Raw genomic sequence first — 18,000 nt, 5'->3', positions numbered from 1 at the left:
TTTGTTTAAAGCACTATATAAATAAAGGTGATTGATTGATACTTACCAAAATGGGCATTTTGACCTAATGTGTGAATTTGTCCATTTAAACACAATACTTCAGAGAAGGCCTATATTTGCGCGCGTTCTGAGGTGCGGGTTTGCGCTCTCCAGATGAGCGCATGCACAAATCTTCTCACTGCGCACGCAAGCTCACGTTCTTTGGCTCTTAAATGTTTAAACTGACAAAGCTTAAATGAGTTTAGTTTAAATACATATTAACGTGTGCTGTTCAGGTCTCATCTGTGAGCACCTGGGTGATGACGGAATAAATGACTGCTCTCATATTCCAACATAAGGCATTTACATTGAACAAAAGTGTATGGTTTGGCCAGTTTTTTTTTTTCTTTTTCTTATCACTATTGTTGTAATGTCTGGGAATCCAGAATGCACATCCATCAACAGAAACATATATTAGTTGAACCCAGTTTGTTTTACTTGCTACCATATTACAGATGCTTTGTCAGATTTCAGTTGCACCGCGGTCTCAGCGCGTGCTGAACCATGTGGAACCAAGTTTTTTCAGCAAACCGTGCCACCCCTATCACACACACACACACACACAGTTGTCACACATAAATTGTGTGTGTGAGAATGGTGTTATTCAGCTGAAACTATTTTCTCCTGCCTTTGCCTGTATGTCAATGTGAGAGAAAGGGACTGTCACTCAAATGAGCTGAATTTTATTTTTCTTTCTTTGTACGCTGACCTAAACACAGCTGATTGGCTGATTTTCTTTAATCATTATTATTTTCTCTTCTATGTTGCGTGTATAACACGATCAAGTTCAGAGGTGTGTCAGAACATTGCTATATTGCCTTCTTTGCTGGTTTAGGCTTATTGATTTGATTGATGAGAAAACAGAGAAACTCACATGTACACACAATTGTTAGCTGAATTTTCTTTTCTGATATTACACATTAATGTAAGCTGAGCATTTGCTTTGATGTTCTTGAGTATGCGGTGTGTTTAACACAGTCAGGTTTAAATGTGGGTACAAAAAATTGGACGATTATGGCCTATAATCAAAACCTCGATTAATTGAACATTTTACCTCAATTACGATTAATGAACTATTATTTTGTTTCGGTTTTGGTTTGGTTTTTTGCCCTCATAGTTCACTGACAAGGTTTTTACTGTAAATATGATTGACTATCAGCAGTTATTTTATCTATGTTCGTAACATTTCTTACTAGGGTTGGGTATCGTTTGAATTTTATCGATTCCAATTCTTATCGATTCCTAGTTTCGATTCCAATAACATAAAAAAATCCAATATTTAAAAGAAAATTAACAAAGCATTCTGTTGCAGCTGAATAACATGAGCAAAAATCAGCAGCCTACAAAACACTACAAGAGGAATTTTGCCTGTGATAAAAAAAAATACCATAGCAAAAACAACTAGATTAATATAAATTTCAAATATTAAAGTGTTGAAGACGCTTTAATATTTGACACTAAATAGACACTAAAAAGTAATAAGATAGGTCAGTAATAAGAAAGGAACAAACAAATCAATTAGCAATATCATAAATAAATACAACTAAACTAAATTTCAGGTACAGAAACTGTAATTAAAATTTAAAAACACTGCATAGTTTTCTTTTTAGAAATAAAAGAAAGATTAATCAAGTAAAGTTATTAAATATATTCAGTCAAGATCAGTGAATGATTTTCTTTTGTTCATTGATTAACATTAATGACAGGCAGCGCCTTTATTAGGCTGTTGTCTCTTTAAGCAAAAATACTGCACGTGTGTTTTCTTTCTCATCTGTTTATGTTCACGTAAGACAAAAACGGTTGTTTATGATGATATACTGATGTAGTTTTCTGTATCATAGTTTCGACTCAGAACAACCTTTTCTAAAGTTAAAATACACAGAAGAGTTTGAGAACGGACACAAACCGGGAACTCGCAGCGCGACCGCCGACCCCTGCTCTCTATGCACGCGCTTGTGCTTCATGTGCGCTGCACACAAACATGCTATAATAAGTTTTGAAATTCTAAGCTACTTTAGTGATAAATCACAGGACAGCACTGACAACTAGTTTCTGTGTTCCTCTGTGCCGAGCGCCAACCTCCCGCTCTCCCTCGTGAGGCCAATAAGGAAGTGACTAAAACTGCAATTCTTCGACTGGCCGCTTGAGGCAGGCTGCAAAAGTGAGTCAGTCCCATAGACTCCCCATGTTAAAATGCCCAATTTTACAGCAGGAAAAAACATGTTTACAGCCTGGTTCAAAAAATGATTTTGGTCTAAATAGCTAATTTTGCCCTTCATGACAACTGTGAGGGGGGTGAATTTTTTTATAACTCATCCGTTTAAATTATATTAAGATTTAAAGTTCTGCATAATTAAGGGCGTAGCCACTTGAGTGACAGGTGGACTACCGCTGCTGACACTGCCGTCGTGCTAGGTGGGTGTGGCTTCAGCAACTAGCTCCCACCTTTTTGCCCTTTTTTGATTGTCCGGGAGAGTCGCTCGATGCCGCGCTGCCAAGATGGCGACGGCCCGCTCTACACACTTTAGGCTTCAAAAACACAGTTCAGGAGTCTACGGATGATGTCACGGACACTACATCCATGTTTTTATACAGTCTATGCTCTGTGCGCGCAATCTTCACAGCTACTGTTTATATGAGTGTTCATGCACCAGGATGGTGGCGATGGGTGAAGTATCCAGAAGGCGGAGGTGAGTTGGCAGCAGGAGAGGGTGACACAGGAACTGCGGGGAAGCGAACCGAAGGTAAGTGGTGTTGCTTGGTGGTGGGTTGCGTAGAGTGGACGGGGTTCCGGGGACACGGACATCCAACGCAGAAACGCACAAGAAAGCAAAGCATAGGTCACAAAAATGACACAACGCTCTCACAAACACAAGACGCTAGACAAGCCAATATATAGGGATGAGTAATGAGTGACAGCTGTTGCTGATGACAATTAGCGGAGACACCCACAAACTAATCAATGCTGACGCGTAACACCCAGACTTCACCCACAAAGTGCAGAACCCTGAGATCATGGTTTACCAAATGTGACAGTACCCCCCCCCCCCCTCTAAGAACTCCTCCTGGAGTTCCCAGAAGGGCCTACCTGCTGATTGTAATCATCAATAAGGGAGTGATCCAGTATGTCCCTAGCAGGTACCGAACTCCTCTCCTCCGGACCGTAACCTTCCCAGTCCACCAAGTACTGGAATCCTCGTCCTCTCTGTCTCAAGTCCAGAATACGATACACCGAATAAGTCGGTTCCCCATCTACCAGACGCGGTGGTGGGGGAACCGGGATGGGCAGATTAATACGTGAATAAAACACGGGTTTAATTTTGGACACATGGAAGGCAGGATGTATTCTCCTTTACGCTGGAGATAGTTTTAGGCGGACTGTCACCGGACTTATGATCCTGGTGACAGTAAACGGGCCAATACATTTGGGGGCTACTAATTTATTAGAAACGGAATGGAGAGGAATATTTTTAGTAGAAAGCCACACTTTTTGACCCACGACGTAAACGGGAGGCTTTGTCCGGTGGCGATCAGCTTTGGCCTTAGTGCGCTCCATCATCCGGAGTAGAGTCTCGCGGGCTCTGGTCCAGGTGCGGTGGCACCTCTGGACAAATGCGTGAGTGGAGGGAACCGCGACTTCAGATTCCAGACTAGGAAAAACTGGAAACTGAAACGGAGAAAGGCCGGTGGCTGACACTGGTAACGAATTGTGAGCGTACTCCACCATAGAGAGTTGTTGGCTCCAGGAAGAAGAATTCTTGGAGACTAAACATCGCAACGTTCTCTCTAAATCTTGGTTGGCTCGCTCAGACTGCCCGTTACTCTGGGGATGATAACCCGAAGACAGGCTAACCGTCGCTCCTAACAATTTACAAAATTCCTTCCAAAATTTGGATATGAATTGGAATCCCCTGTCAGAAACCACGTCTACCGGGAGGCCATGTAACCGAAAGACGTGATCTAGGACATTGACCGCTGTCTCCTTGGCTGTAAGTAATTTGGGCAAGGGAATGAAATGTGCCACCTTCGAGAACCTGTCCACTACGGTCAATACGACCGTCATGCCATTGGAGGGTGGTAACAAAATCTAGTGCGATGTGGGACCAGGGTCTCGAAGGGACAGACAGCGGTTGAAGAAGCCCATCAGGAGGCCGGTTAGACGACTTACCACTGGCGCAAACTGAGCTAGCCAAAACAAAATCGTGGACGTCACGAGCCATAAGTGGCCACCAGAATCGTTGTTTAACTAAACCCTTGGTTTGGCTTATCCCTGGATGACAAGCAACATTAGAGCAGTGACCCCACTGAATAACTTCGGACTGTAACTCCTCCGGCACAAATAAACGATTCGGTGGGCAACCGGGCGGAGGCGTTACCCCTTCTAAGGCCGTCTTGACCTTTGATTCGACTTCCCATAAGAGTGCTGAGATTACTATTTTCTCAGGTAAAATACACTTGGGAGTCACCGGGCGGGTAGAAGGATCAAAAAGACGTGACAAAGAATCGGGTTTGACATTTTTGGAACCCGGGCGGTACGATCATTTTGATCGAGTAAAATCAAAATGACCGAAAAAAAAGTTCCCACTGAGCCTGCCTGGAATTGAGTCTTTTGGCAGTTCTAATGTACTCTAAATTCTTGTGATTGGTCCAAACAATGAAAGGTACCCCTGACCCTTCCAACCAGTGACGCCACTCCTCTAAAGCTCAGTGTTAATTTTGACACAAAATTTTAATTTAGTTTTAGTCTTAGTCTTTTGACTATAATTCTTTTTAGTTTTAGTCAAGTTTTAGTCATCTGATTTGTTTTAATTTTAGTCTTATTTTAGTCGACTAAAATTGCTTGGCATTTTAGTCGATTAAAATTGCTTGGTATTTTAGTCGACTAAAATAAGACTAAAATCAATAACAGATTTACTAGACAATTTTTTACAGCTGGTATAGGAAACAAACTTAACCAAAATATATAAAACACAAATTCAACTTTATTTCAACACAACTGTGTCTTTATTCCGATTCAAAAGCTTTTATGCAGCAACAAACACTGTCATGATAATGTAAACAATAACTAGCTGCCAATTGACCATCAATAAAAGAAAAATAAAGTTAGGTCCAGGACCTTAAAGCTTACAGCTGAGCTGAACAATAAGTGCATACATTTAAAATAAATATTTAATAAGTTGGGTGGATAAAAAAAGTAACAAGATTTTATAAGGTATTCATTTGTCTTGCAATATTGTATGTTTTAAATACTACAATATTGCTAGATTAGTATGTATAATGATAGGATGTGAACATTCACGTTTCACATGACTAATATAGAAATATGTGTGATATTGTCAACAAGTAGAACATTATAAAATATACTAAACATTAGTATTAATCAAATGTATGTATCATAATAATACGTATTAGTATTGTGCTCTCATCTAACTTGAAGAAGGGGCTATATTACAGTACTTTTCAGTTCGTAATATTTAATACTACAACATCTACGCACTGCAGTCTTCCAATTTTGCTTAGCTCAATAAACAAAAGAACATCGTTGTGAAATTACATTTGAGAAAATGTCCAGGTGGCTCGTCTGTAAATGTCTTTTCAAATTGGTTGTGTTCTTGCAACGAATGATCGCTCCGCGTGCTTTGTTTTGTTTTGTTCGTCGTCAAACGTGAAGTGAGCTGTGGACATTTTGTCGCTCTTTTAGACATCACCTCTTCGAATGCCGACTTCCCGGGAGCTCATTTAAAAACTGAAAACCTTCGCTTCACGTCTCAATAAGTCAGGCTCGGATTGGTTCTCTTCTCTCATGCAGTCTCGCCTGTTGCGTTTTGCCGGTTCTTTTGTTAATTCCTCGCATCTCTCCCGTCTGCTGATTTGATTTTCGTCACAGTCTATTTTCGTCTCGTCCTTTATTCGTTGACGATAATGTCAATCAATTTAGTCATAGTTTTAGTCTCCATCAGTGCCTTCTTTTTTAGTTTTCGTTTTGTTTTCGTCCGCAAAAATATAATCGTGACGAAAATAATGACGAAAATATTTAGTCAACGAAATTAACACTGCTAAAGCTAATTTGACAGCCAACAATTCTCTGTTACAAATGTCATAATTGCGTTCAGCAGGAGATAAACAGTTTGAGAAAAACGTGCAGGGATACATCTTATCGTCTGAACTGCTCCTACCCCCACCTCTGATGCGTCGACCTCCACCACGAACTGCCGTGTGGGATCAGGGCTATGAGGATGGGAGCCGAAACGAAGCGGCTCTTGAGGTTGGTAAATGCAGTCTCTGCTGCTTCCGACCACCTGAACGGAGTACTGGGGAAGGTCAAGGCCGTCAGAGGTGAGACTAGTTGGCTGAAATTATGAATAAAACGTCGATAAAAATTGGCGAACCCCAGAAACCGCTGTAGGGCCTTACGGGAATCTGGAGATGGCCAATCTATCACAGCCTTAACCTTGTCAGGATCCATACGTATTCCCTCGGATGAGACGATATACCCTAGGAAGGGAACAGACTGTGAATGGAATATGCATTTCTCCGCCTTGACAAAAAGCCCATTCTCAAGTAATCTCTGGAGCACTCATCTGACATGTTGCACATGTTCCTGGAGAGATCCTGAAAAAATCAGTATGTCATCCAGGTAAACATATACAAACTGATCTACCATATCTCTCAACACATCATTAACGGGTGCTTGAAAAACCCCTGGCGAGTTGGAGAGCCCGAACAGCATCACCAAATATTCAAAGTGCCCTCTAGGGGTGTTAAAGGCAGTTTTCCATTCATCCCCCTTTCTGATGCGGACCAAATGATAAGCGTTACGTAAATCCAATTTTGTGAATACGGATGCTCCCTGTAAGCTCTCGAAAGCTGAAGACATCAAAGGCAATGGATAGGTGTTCTGTATCGTGAATACAAGGTCACAGAGAACCATCCTTCTTACCCACAAAAAAGAATCCCGCCCCCGCTGGAGAAGAGGAAGGGCGGATGAACCTCGATGCCAAGGAATCAGAAATGTATTTCTCCATGGCCTCCCTCTCCGGAATAGAAAGAGAGTAAAGCTTGCCTTTAGGCGGAGACTTACCTGGAACTAAATCTATAGCACAGTTAAGGGACGATGCGGAGGAAGCGAAGTGTCTCAGTAGTCAAATTTGTGTCTCAGTAGTGTCTTGTATCATTGTCTCCATTAAATTGTGTTAACTTCGTACTTGCTTCCTGCCACTCCTTCACCCAGTCGTTACAGAACGCTCTCACCACAACATGGAAGCAGCGAGCACCACTTCACTTTCTGAATTCATTCATCACAGCATCAACCGTGTTGATCAGCAGCAGGAGAGCATCGTGAACACCGGACGCGCGATCCAAGCGCTGGTGACACAGGTGTCCGAGCTCACTCAGCAGATCCATCAACTCACCTCTCCTACTGCGCCCACCGCACCGCCCGTACAGGAGGATACATCCCAACTTCCATGTGTCCAAAATTAAACCCGTGTTTTATTCACGTATTAATCCCTACCCCGGTACCCCCGCCGCCGCGTCTTGTAGATGGGTAACCGACCTATTCGATTAATCGTATTCTGGACTCGAGACGGAGGGACGAGGATTCCAGTACTTGGTGGACTGGGAAGGTTACGGTCTGGAGAAGAGGAGTTGGGTACCTGCTAGGGACATACTGGATCACTCCCTTATTGATGATTACAATCAGCAGGTAGGCCCTTCTGGGAACTCCAGGAGGCGTTCTTAGAGGGGGGGGGGGGGGGGGGGGGGTACTGTCACGGTTGGTAAACCGTGATCTCTGGGTTTTGCACTTTGTGGGTGAAGTCTGTGTGTTACGCGTCAGCACTGATTAGTTCGTGGGCATCTCCATTAATTGTCATCAGCAACAGCTGTCACTCATTACTCATCCCTATATATTGGTTTGGCTAGTGTCTTGTGTTTGCAAGAGCGTTGTTTCATGTTTGTAACCCGTGCCTTGCTTTCTTGTGTGTTTCTGCGTTGGAAGTCCGTGTCTTCCCCGGAACCCCATCCACTCTACGCAACCACCATCAAGCAACACCACTTACCTTTCGGCTCGCTTCCCCGCAGTTCCTGGTCACCCCCTTTTGCTGCCAACTCACCTCCGCCTTCCGGATTCATCATTCCTCACCACCATCTTGGACTGTGCATTCCTCCCAGCGTTATTTGTGTCTCAGTTTTGTATTGTGTCATTATTCTAATTAAATATTATTAACCTCGCACTTGCTTCCTGTGCAGCATGAAACAGCACATAATCCCATTCCTTGTATTCAAATTTCTATTGATTGGAAGATTTAAATGACATAACATTTTTTGTTGTTCATAGAAATTATTTGGAAAACTGTTGTTGTTAAAACTACAATCCAAAGAAAACACAAATCTTAATCACTTTTATTTAGATTTGGAAAGCATAAAAACAAGACATCCAGTTAATATGTTTCTTTGTTTGTTTCATAGCTTAAGTATTTCAACGTATTATTATATTAAGTTACTAAACCTGAGTAATCTAATGAAAGACATTACTGATTACTTTTTAAAGCATGTATTTTGTATTATGTAGTGAAAAACATTTTACAAAGTAACTTTCCCAGCCATATTGTGATATGGCCGGCAGCCCACTGAAGCTAAGCAGGGCTGAGCCTGGTCAGTACCTGGATGGGAGACCTCCTGGGAAAACTAGGTTGCTGCTGGAAGAGGTGCTAGTGAGGCCAGCAGGGGCTGCTCACCCTGTGGTCTGTGTGGGTCCTAGCGACCCAGTGTAGTGATGGGGACACTATACTGTCAACAAGCACCGTCCTTCGGATGAGACGCTAAACCGATGTCCTGACTGCCAGGATGTCTTTCTACAAGAGTAGAGGTGTGACCTCAGCATCCTGGCCAGATTCACCCATTGGCATCTGACCATCATGGCCTCCTAACAATCCCCATATCTGCTGATTGTCTTCATCAGTCTGTCTCCTCTCCACCAGTAAGATGGTGTGTGGTGGGCGTTCTGGAGCAATATGACTGCCGTCGCATCATCCAGGTGGATGCTGCACACTGGTGGTGGATGAGGAAATACCACCTGACTATGTAAAGTGCTTTGAGCGCCTAGAAAAGCGCTATATAAATGTAAGGAATTATATGTTAAAGGGTTAGTTCACCCCGATAGCAAATTTATGCAATTAATAACTTTCAATCATGTTGTTTCAAACCCGTAAAACCTCTGTTTATCTTTGGAACACAGTTTAAGATATTTTAGATTTAGTCCGAGAGCTCTCAGTCCCTCCATTGAAGCTGTGTGTACGGTATACTGTCCATGCCCAGAAAAGTAAGAAAAACATGATCAAAGTAGTCCATGTGACATCAGAGGGTCGGTTAGAATTTTTTGAAGCATCGAAAATACATTTTGGTCCAAAAATAGCAAAAACAACGACTTTATTCAGCATTGTCTTCTCTTCCGTGTCTGTTGTGAGAGAGAGTTCAAAACAATGCAGCTGGATATCCGGTTCGCGAACGAATCATTCAGTTCACCAAATCGAACTGAATCATTTTAAACGGTTCTCGTCTCCAATACGCATTAATCCACAAATGACTTAAGCTGTTAACTTTTTTAATGTGGCTGACACTCCCTCTGAGTTAAAACAAAACAATATCCAGGAGTAATGCATGCACTCAAACAGTACACTGACTGAACTGCTGTGAAGAGAGAACTGAAGATGAACACCGAGCTGAGCCAGATAACGAATAATAGACTGACTCGTTTACGAGTGAAGAACCGGTTGCATCGGTGTTCGGATCACCAGTAGTTCTTTCGGATAGTTCGATTCAGTAAACCGGTTTAAGAAAACGGTTCACCGGTTATTTTGCGCTCGACGTAATGTCGTCATTTGCAATGATTGCCGTTGATTCAAGCCTTTGGTTTACCCGCGCTCATAACACAAGCACAGAATCAGTTCAGAATCAATCACAAAAAGAATCAGTTCAGTTCAGACGCTCTGTGTGTCGGTCTGCTTCACACTGAATCACACATGCGCAGTATCATCAGCTCCTCGGTTCACGAATCGGACGCGTCTGACAGAAACGGTTTTCTTGACTCGTGAATGAGTCAATGTTTTGTTCGTTATCTGGCTCGGGTCGGTGTTCATCTTCAGTTCTCTCTTCACAGCAGTTCAGTCAGTGTACTGTTTGAGTAAATGAATTACTCCGGGATATTGGTTTGTTTGATCTCAGAGGGAGTGTAAGCCACATTAAAAAAGTTAACATCTTAAGTCATTTGTGGATTAATGCGTATTAGAGATGCGAACCGTTTAAAACGATTCAGTTCGATTTGGTGAAATGAATGATTCGTTCGCGAACCGGAAATCCAGAATGCTTTGATAAGAACTCTCTCTCACAACAGACACAGAAGAGAAGACAATACTGAATAAAGTCATAGTTTTGCTATTTTTTGACCAAAATGTATTTTCGATGCTTCAAAATATTCTAACTGACCCTCTGATGTCACATGGACTACTTTGATGATGTTTTTCTTACCTTTCTGGACATGGACAGTAGACCGTACACACAGCTTCAATGGAGGGACTGAGAGCTCTCGGACTAAATCTAAAATATCTTAAACTGTGTTCCAAAGATAAACGAAGGTTTTACGGGTTTGAAACAACATGTGGGTAAGTTATTAATGAAATAAATTTGCAATCTGGGTGAACTAACCCTTTAAGACTGGCTGAATTATTAAGTTAAGATGCTGGTTTAGTTAACCTTATAGCTGCCATTTTGGAAAAGAAAAATTAGCTAAATTACCAATTCAGGCTAGTGTTTGGCTAACTAATTTGCATGGTTTTTTATGTTGCTAAATCAACAATATGCATCATAAATATTTTTTGACGTGGTTGAATTTGCTTTGATGTAACCTCCATATGACTTACATATGTTATACTGACATGCCAAAAACTGTTTTTAGAGTAAATGGGTTTCTTCCACTCCTCCCGTGTGTTTCTCCTTTTCACAGTCTGGCAGAAATGATGGTCACATGACAGTTAAAGTGTACAGAAATATAAAATGGTAAAAGTCTATAGGGTTTCTAGTAATCTGAGCTATGAAATAGTGAGAGTATATTTTGTCTGCATAACAATAATCTAATCTCAAGTTCCTCAACCTGGCAACGTGTGAAACACTATGATGGCATGATGTTTCACTAATAACTCCCACAGGCATAACACATGAAATGGTTCAGAAATGTACTGCAGAGCAAGTACTGAATGTTGTCAGATGTTAATGTCACCATTGAGCTCAATCTAATGTCTGATATAAAAATAAAAACTAGATTGCAGTTTGACGAGATCTGATATTGCTCTGCCACACTACTACCAAAAAAAAATAATAATAATCTAGAATTAACCAAACGTCTACTTAATTTTTTTTTTTTTTTTGTAGGTAGAAGAGGAAGCTTTGAATTAAATACTCCAAATTGTAAGTATACACGTACAAATGTTAACACTATTTGCATTTACTTTATTTTAATGTACTTTACAGTCAATCAATCAGCTTGTAAGCTGCAATCTGTTTTATTTGAATGCTTATGACCGTATCCTCTCACTGTTTTTCAGTTTCACAGAGAAGGCTGGTGTTGGTGGGAATGACTGGAGCAGGTAAAAGCTCCTCTGGAAACACCATTCTGGGCAGAAGTGCCTTCACAGCTGCACGAAGTTTTTCATCTGTAACCAAAGAGTGTGGCAAAGTGACTGAAAATGTGGCAGGGAGAGAAATCACTCTGGTAGATACACCAGGCATGTTTGACACCGATATTTCAGATGAAGAGGTTCTGACACAGAAGATCAGTAAGTGTATAAATATGACGGCACCTGGACCTCATGCCATCCTCCTGACCATTCAGCTCAGCTCATTTACTGAAGAGGAGAAAGTCTCAGTGGAGAAGGTCAGAGCCATATTCGGAGAAGAATCAGATAAACACACAATCGTCCTCTTCACTCACGGGGATAAACTGGACTGCTCTATTGAGGAACACATCAGTGAAGCCAGCAAGGACCTGAAAGAAATCCTGAGACGCTGTGGGGAGAGATATCACGTCTTCAACAATAAACACATGGAGGATCGTAATCAGGTTGTGGAGCTGCTGGAGAAGGTAGACGCCATGGTCACAGCTAATGGAGGTGAATATTACACCAGTGAATCTTACCAGGATGTGGAGCGCATGCTGAAAACTAAGGAAGATGAACTGAGACGAGAATATGAGAACAAATTACAAGAGAAAGAAAAAGAGCTGAAGGCCACGTTTGCTGAAGAGAAGCAGAAGCTGGAGGAAAGACTGAACGAGTACAAGCGTTATTACGAGGCACAGCTTCGAGAGTTCAGATTGAAGGAGGAGCAGACTTATACTAATGAGAATAAACTAATGAAGATCATTACCAAGTTGAAAAGCCTCAAAGTCAAATTTTAAGCAAACCCTGGGTAAAATATTATCAGGTTTAAAAGGCTTAGGCAGAGTGAACAAGATATGATGTTCTCGTTAACAAGGTTCGGGAGGAGCGCGTCAGATACTTAGCCTATTCGACACAGGTGGACCACAATCTAGTAATCAATCCCACAGTTTAAATATCGCTGACTTACCTCTATCCATCGACGGTATCAGCATCCCTCCTCCACCCCATCTCCTCACTTCGAGTTCACTTTATAATTAGACGGGGAAGGGGGGGTACTCTAGGTTCGGCCATTCCCGAGCCCGGAGCCCTTACCTGGACAGCACGTCAAATATGCATTCCATACCTCAGCTAATTATATGTAAGCGTGAACTCGTGAAACATTAACCTTTGTAAATAAACATTTGTTAACTATTATTATGAAATTGAGATACATGATGACTTAGAGCAGCAGGAATCATTTTATGTTTGATTACCTTATATTCTAACCGATAATATTCCACAGCTGAACCATATTTCAATGTTGTCATTTGGAGTGACATAAGATATCAAGTGTGAAATAAAACCCGTTTCATCTGGTTTTTGTTTTCATAATAAAGAACTTGAAACTATTAAAACACATCTGAGCAATTATTTCCAGAAGTAGAATGCCAACAGATATTGCAGGCCTATGCTTTATCTGCTACTGGGCAGGCTTTATCTTTAAAGGTCCCCTTCTTCGTGATTCCATGTTTTAAACTTTAGTTAGTGTGTAATGTTGTTGTTAGAGTATAAATAATATCTGTAAAATTCTAAAGCTCAAAGTTCAATGCCAAGCGAGATATTTGATTTAACAGAATTCGCCTACAAAAAACGACCAGTTTGGACTACAGCCCTCTAGTTCCTGTAGTAATGACATCACTAAAACAGTTTTTTTGACTAACCTCCGCCCACATGAATACACAAACAGGGGGCGTGGCCTTGTTGCGCTCCGACGGAGAAGAAGGAAGAGCTGTTTGTTTTTGTCGCCATGTCGTTGAAACGCTGTTTTTTTCATCTCTGAGTCCAATCATCTTTGTTTGGGCTTCCCAGGAACTCTGTACTTTGACATTAATGGTTACAATTTATGTTTAACTCGGTTCCCGAAAATTATAATGCACATGTAAAACTATGTGCAGCTCATTTTTTGCTGAGGACAGCTTGCTGAGAACAACTTTCTCAATCTCAATCAGTTTAATGCTGGATTTGCACAAAGATTATTCTTGAAAGATGGAGCAGTTCCCTCTTTGTCTGGAGAAGGCGTTGTTTATGGACCACAACTGGTAAGTGTATTTTATTATTTAAGTTGGTGCGTTTTACTGTTTCTGTAACTTATTACACAAACGGCAACGCTGTTTAGCTTTGTTAACTAGATGTTAGGGCTTTGCAAAAAAACAAATGCGGTTTTCATGCGCATCTCGTCAGTAAAAACGCTCCTGTGATTATAAATACATCTCCAGCGTGCGTTCTAGCCCAATCACGTTACCAGGAGGTCAGCCTGCTATAAGCTGCTGTCGAATCACAGCACAGGTACCGCTGGCCCAATCAGAACTCGTTACGTATTTCTGAAGGAGAGGCTTCATAGACCAAGGAAGTCATCAGCCTGTTTTTTGTGACAGTGAAAACAGCAGTATACATGTAACGGGATAAATATTATGGGGGCGTGACCAAGATGGCTGCCTGAACGGTCGCATTTCTGAGTGCTTGCACCAAGTTGTCCTATAAATATTGCTTATAAGCAGTAATTAGATGTTCTAGTTTTTCAACAGCCTGTTGCATATTGGCCGATTCTTTTTGCTTCACCATGGTTCGTAAAAGAGGGCTCTCAGCGTTTTCTGAAAAGGAAAAGGGCAATGCTAGTGCTGCTAGCACAAGCACACTCTCAGTGGTTAGCAGCGGGCATGATTATGTTGTCAGCATGAACAAAGAGGATTCATTTAGCCTGGCAGAAGAGGAGTTCCCAGCTCTGCCTGCTACTCCAAGCAAGTCACCAGCTGCTAAAAAAAAGGCCAGTGATAATACGAGTGCTGATATTTCCTCTCAGCTGGCGAACATAACGCAGTTGATTAACTGCCGCTCTGACGCGATAGAGCGAAAGATCTCCGACTTGAGAGAAAAAGTGGATTCTGTGTCGTCTGATTTAAAGACTGTCACAGCAAAGGTGGCGTGCTTAGAGCGGCGCGTGGATCAAATTGAAAAGCCGGTCAACAAAATGGAGAGAAGAATGGATGATCTAGAAACCTACATGAGACCACGCAATCTGAAGATCATAGGTATCCCAGAGGCAGCTGATGAAAATATTCATCTAGAGGTTATCAAGATTTGTCGAGCTGTTCTTCCCAGCGAAAATGATAAGCTTCCAGGTGCCATTGATGTTGTTCACCGTCTCGGAAGTACTCAACAGAACAGCGGTAGGCCTAGAGCAGCCATAATACAGTTTTCCACGCGCTCCTACAGAGATGCAGTTTGGAAGGCTGCCAAAAGCTCCTCGTATTTGCGGGACAAGGGTTTTCAGTTCAGAGAGGACTTTTCCAAGGGAGATCGCGAGAGAAGGATGAAGTTGTTGCCGGAAGTTCAAAAAGCTCGAGCGGCTGGGAAAACTGCTTACTTTGTTGGAGGCAGAGCCTTTGTACAAGGTCAAGGTGAAATTATCCTCACGGTCGACTGAGTTGGGAACTAATGCTGTTGAAGTCATGTTGATTTCTGATGAAGAGTTGAAGACATAAGACGCGTGTTTGCGTGATCTTATATGCATATCTGCACTTTGGGACAGTTATTGTTTCAAATGAAGCGAGATTTTATTGTATTTTTTTATTGAAGAGATTGCTTATTTGCACCAAATTCAAGTCTTTATGGTGCTATATTTTGTGGTTGACCTTTTTGCCAACTTTATCTTAATATATTGATTGTTATAAGAGGTTACAAGTTTTTTGTTGTTCACAGTTAACTTTTTGTTGTTTATGTCATTTTCCATTATATCTTTGAATGCCAGGGGTTTAAGAGAAAACGTTAAGCGTAAGGCTTTGTTTTTGTTCACTAAAAGGTTTAATAATGACTTTGTATTTTTTCAAGAATCTCATTCTATTGCTTCTGATGTTAATTTTTGGAGATCACAATGGGGCAGTGATATTTGGCTGTCTCATGGAACCGAACACTCAGCAGGGGTTTCTTGCCTGAAAAATAATTATAGAGGTGAGGTTTTGCATGCGGATAGTGATGAAAATGGCCACTTTATTTGCTTAATTCTAAAATGTTTTAGTGTAATTTTTATAGTAGTTAATATCTATGGATATAATAGCAAATCTGAAAATGACCAGTTATTATGTTTGTTGGAGGAAAGACTTACACTTTGGTTATCCAAATTTCCTGATTCTTTTTTAATTATAGGGGGGGGTTTCAATGTTGTGTTAAACGAGTCAGTAGATAGGTGGCCTCCAAGACGACCTTCAAATTTAAATACTAATTTGAAACTGTTTATGGACCAATTTCATCTGATTGATATATGGAGAGAGAAAAATGTAGATGATATTGTGTATACTTGGAGTAACAAGGATGGCAGTAGACGTTCTAGGATTGATTTTTGGCTTGTCTCTAACCATTTTGATGGGAACAATATTTTGGTTAATGTTTTGCCAACACCATTAACTGACCATAAGGCCATATTAATTACAATTAATATTTCACCAAACACAAATTGTAACAAGTATAATTAATACTGGAAAATGAATAGTTCTTTGCTTAAATTAAGTGCAGTTAAACAGGAATTGGGAAAACTCATTAATTATTATTGGATTAAAGCTAAAAAGGAAGGATTGTTTCGTCATAATTGGGAATTATTAAAATTTGAAATTGGAAAATATTTGAGGAAGTTTGGTAGCACATTAGTTAAATCACAACGTCTTATGGAAGAGAAGGTTGTTAGTGAAATCTTAGCCATTTCTAACATTTCTATGGTGGACCTGGTAGAAGGAAAGAGATTGCGTCTAACAGAGCTGCAAAATGAGCTTGATAATATGTACAAAATGCGAGCACAAGGTGCTTTTATTCGATCAAGGCAAAAATGGTTAGAGCATGGAGAACAGATGTCTGCTTATTTTTTTAATCTTGAAAAGTCGAGAGCTAAACTTAACTCTGTTTCTAAAAAAATGTAAATGGATCTATTACAGATAATGTTGACGCAATTTCTAGATTTTGCTATAATTATTACTCTAAATTATATACTTCTAAATTTAGTGAGCAAGATATGACTTCTTTTTGTAACCAGCTTAAAAATGTTAAAACAATTACTGAGGAGGACCAAAAGTTATGTGATTTACCAATTACTATTACGGAAATTAAGCAAGCTATTGAACATTTAAAATGTAATAAATCACCCGGTAATGATGGAATTACTTCAGAGTTCTATAAGCAGTTTTCTGAGATTCTTTCCCCGTTTCTTTTTGAAGTATACTCTGAAAGCTTACAGTACTCACAGCTTCCTATAACTATGACGCAAGGTATAATTAGTTTGATTCCTAAGCCCAAGAAAGATTTGTTGCTTATTGATAATTGGAGACCCATTAGTTTGTTAAATAATGATTATAAAATATTTGCTCAGGTATTTGCCCAAAGATTCAAATTAGTATTAGATTCCATTATTGATGAAAATCAATCTGGGTTTATGAGAAACCGTCATATATGTAACAACATTAGACTTATTTTTGATCTTATTGATTATTCTGACCTTATAAATGATGATGGCTTTATACTTTTTTTAGACTTTTACAAAGCCTTTGATTCGGTTGAGCATCCTTTTATTTTCTACTGTTTAGAACACTTTGGGTTTGGGGCTTATTTCTGTAATGCTATGAAAACTCTTTATGCGGGGGGAAATAGTTCTGTGAAATTAAAGAATGGCACTACTCAAAGATTTAATTTGGAAAGAGGAGTTAGGCAAGGCTGCCCAGTCTCAGTTTACCTCTTTCTTATTGTTGCTCAGGTGTTTTGTCACTTTATTAAATCATCCAATTTTAAAGGAATTCAAGTTGAAGAGAGAAGTGTTCTGATAAGTCAGTTGGCTGATGACACGGCTCTTTTCCTGAAAAATGTTGATCAAATTCAGTAAGCGGTCAAGATCATTGAAGTTTTTTCCAGTGCCTCAGGGCTTTGTCTTAATTTACAAAAATGTGAACTATTTGCTTTAAAAAGTTGCCATTACAGAAATATATGTAATATCCCTGTAAAGGATTCTCCTACTTATTTGGGTATGGTTATTACTAAAAATGAGCAAGAGAGAATCTCACAAAATTTTGACCCAGTGATTAAAAAAGTTAAGAACAGATTTAATATTTGGTTGCAGAGAGACTTGTCTCTCAAAGGTCGTGTTCTGCTGGCTAAAGCGGAAGGTATTTCAAGGCTTACTTATATAGCTTCCTCAATACACTCAGATAATAAAACAAATAAGATAATTGATCAAATTATGCTGAATTTTTTTTGGAAAAACCGTATACACTATATTAGAAAATCTGTTATT

At 40.3% G+C, this 18,000-nt stretch overlaps 1 protein-coding gene across 1 annotated transcript in view; it reads left to right on the top strand.

The window, feature by feature from the left end:
• LOC127987594 (GTPase IMAP family member 9) overlaps positions 1 to 13,079 on the top strand; it is a 20,110-nt gene extending 7,031 nt beyond the window's left edge. The window contains exons 2-3 of the mRNA XM_052589967.1: positions 11,467 to 11,502; positions 11,640 to 13,079. Of these exons, the coding sequence (XP_052445927.1) occupies positions 11,467 to 11,502; positions 11,640 to 12,490 (887 nt within the window). The 3' untranslated portion in view covers positions 12,491 to 13,079. The remainder of the gene's footprint in view (positions 1 to 11,466; positions 11,503 to 11,639) is intronic.
• The last annotated feature ends 4,921 nt before the right edge of the window (positions 13,080 to 18,000 follow it).

This window comes from Carassius gibelio, chromosome B22 (assembly GCF_023724105.1).
Source record: "Carassius gibelio isolate Cgi1373 ecotype wild population from Czech Republic chromosome B22, carGib1.2-hapl.c, whole genome shotgun sequence".
Classification (NCBI taxonomy): Eukaryota; Metazoa; Chordata; class Actinopteri; order Cypriniformes; family Cyprinidae; genus Carassius; species Carassius gibelio.
The sequence above is the reverse complement of the archived record's forward strand: the minus strand, read 5'-3'. Positions and strand labels throughout refer to the sequence as shown.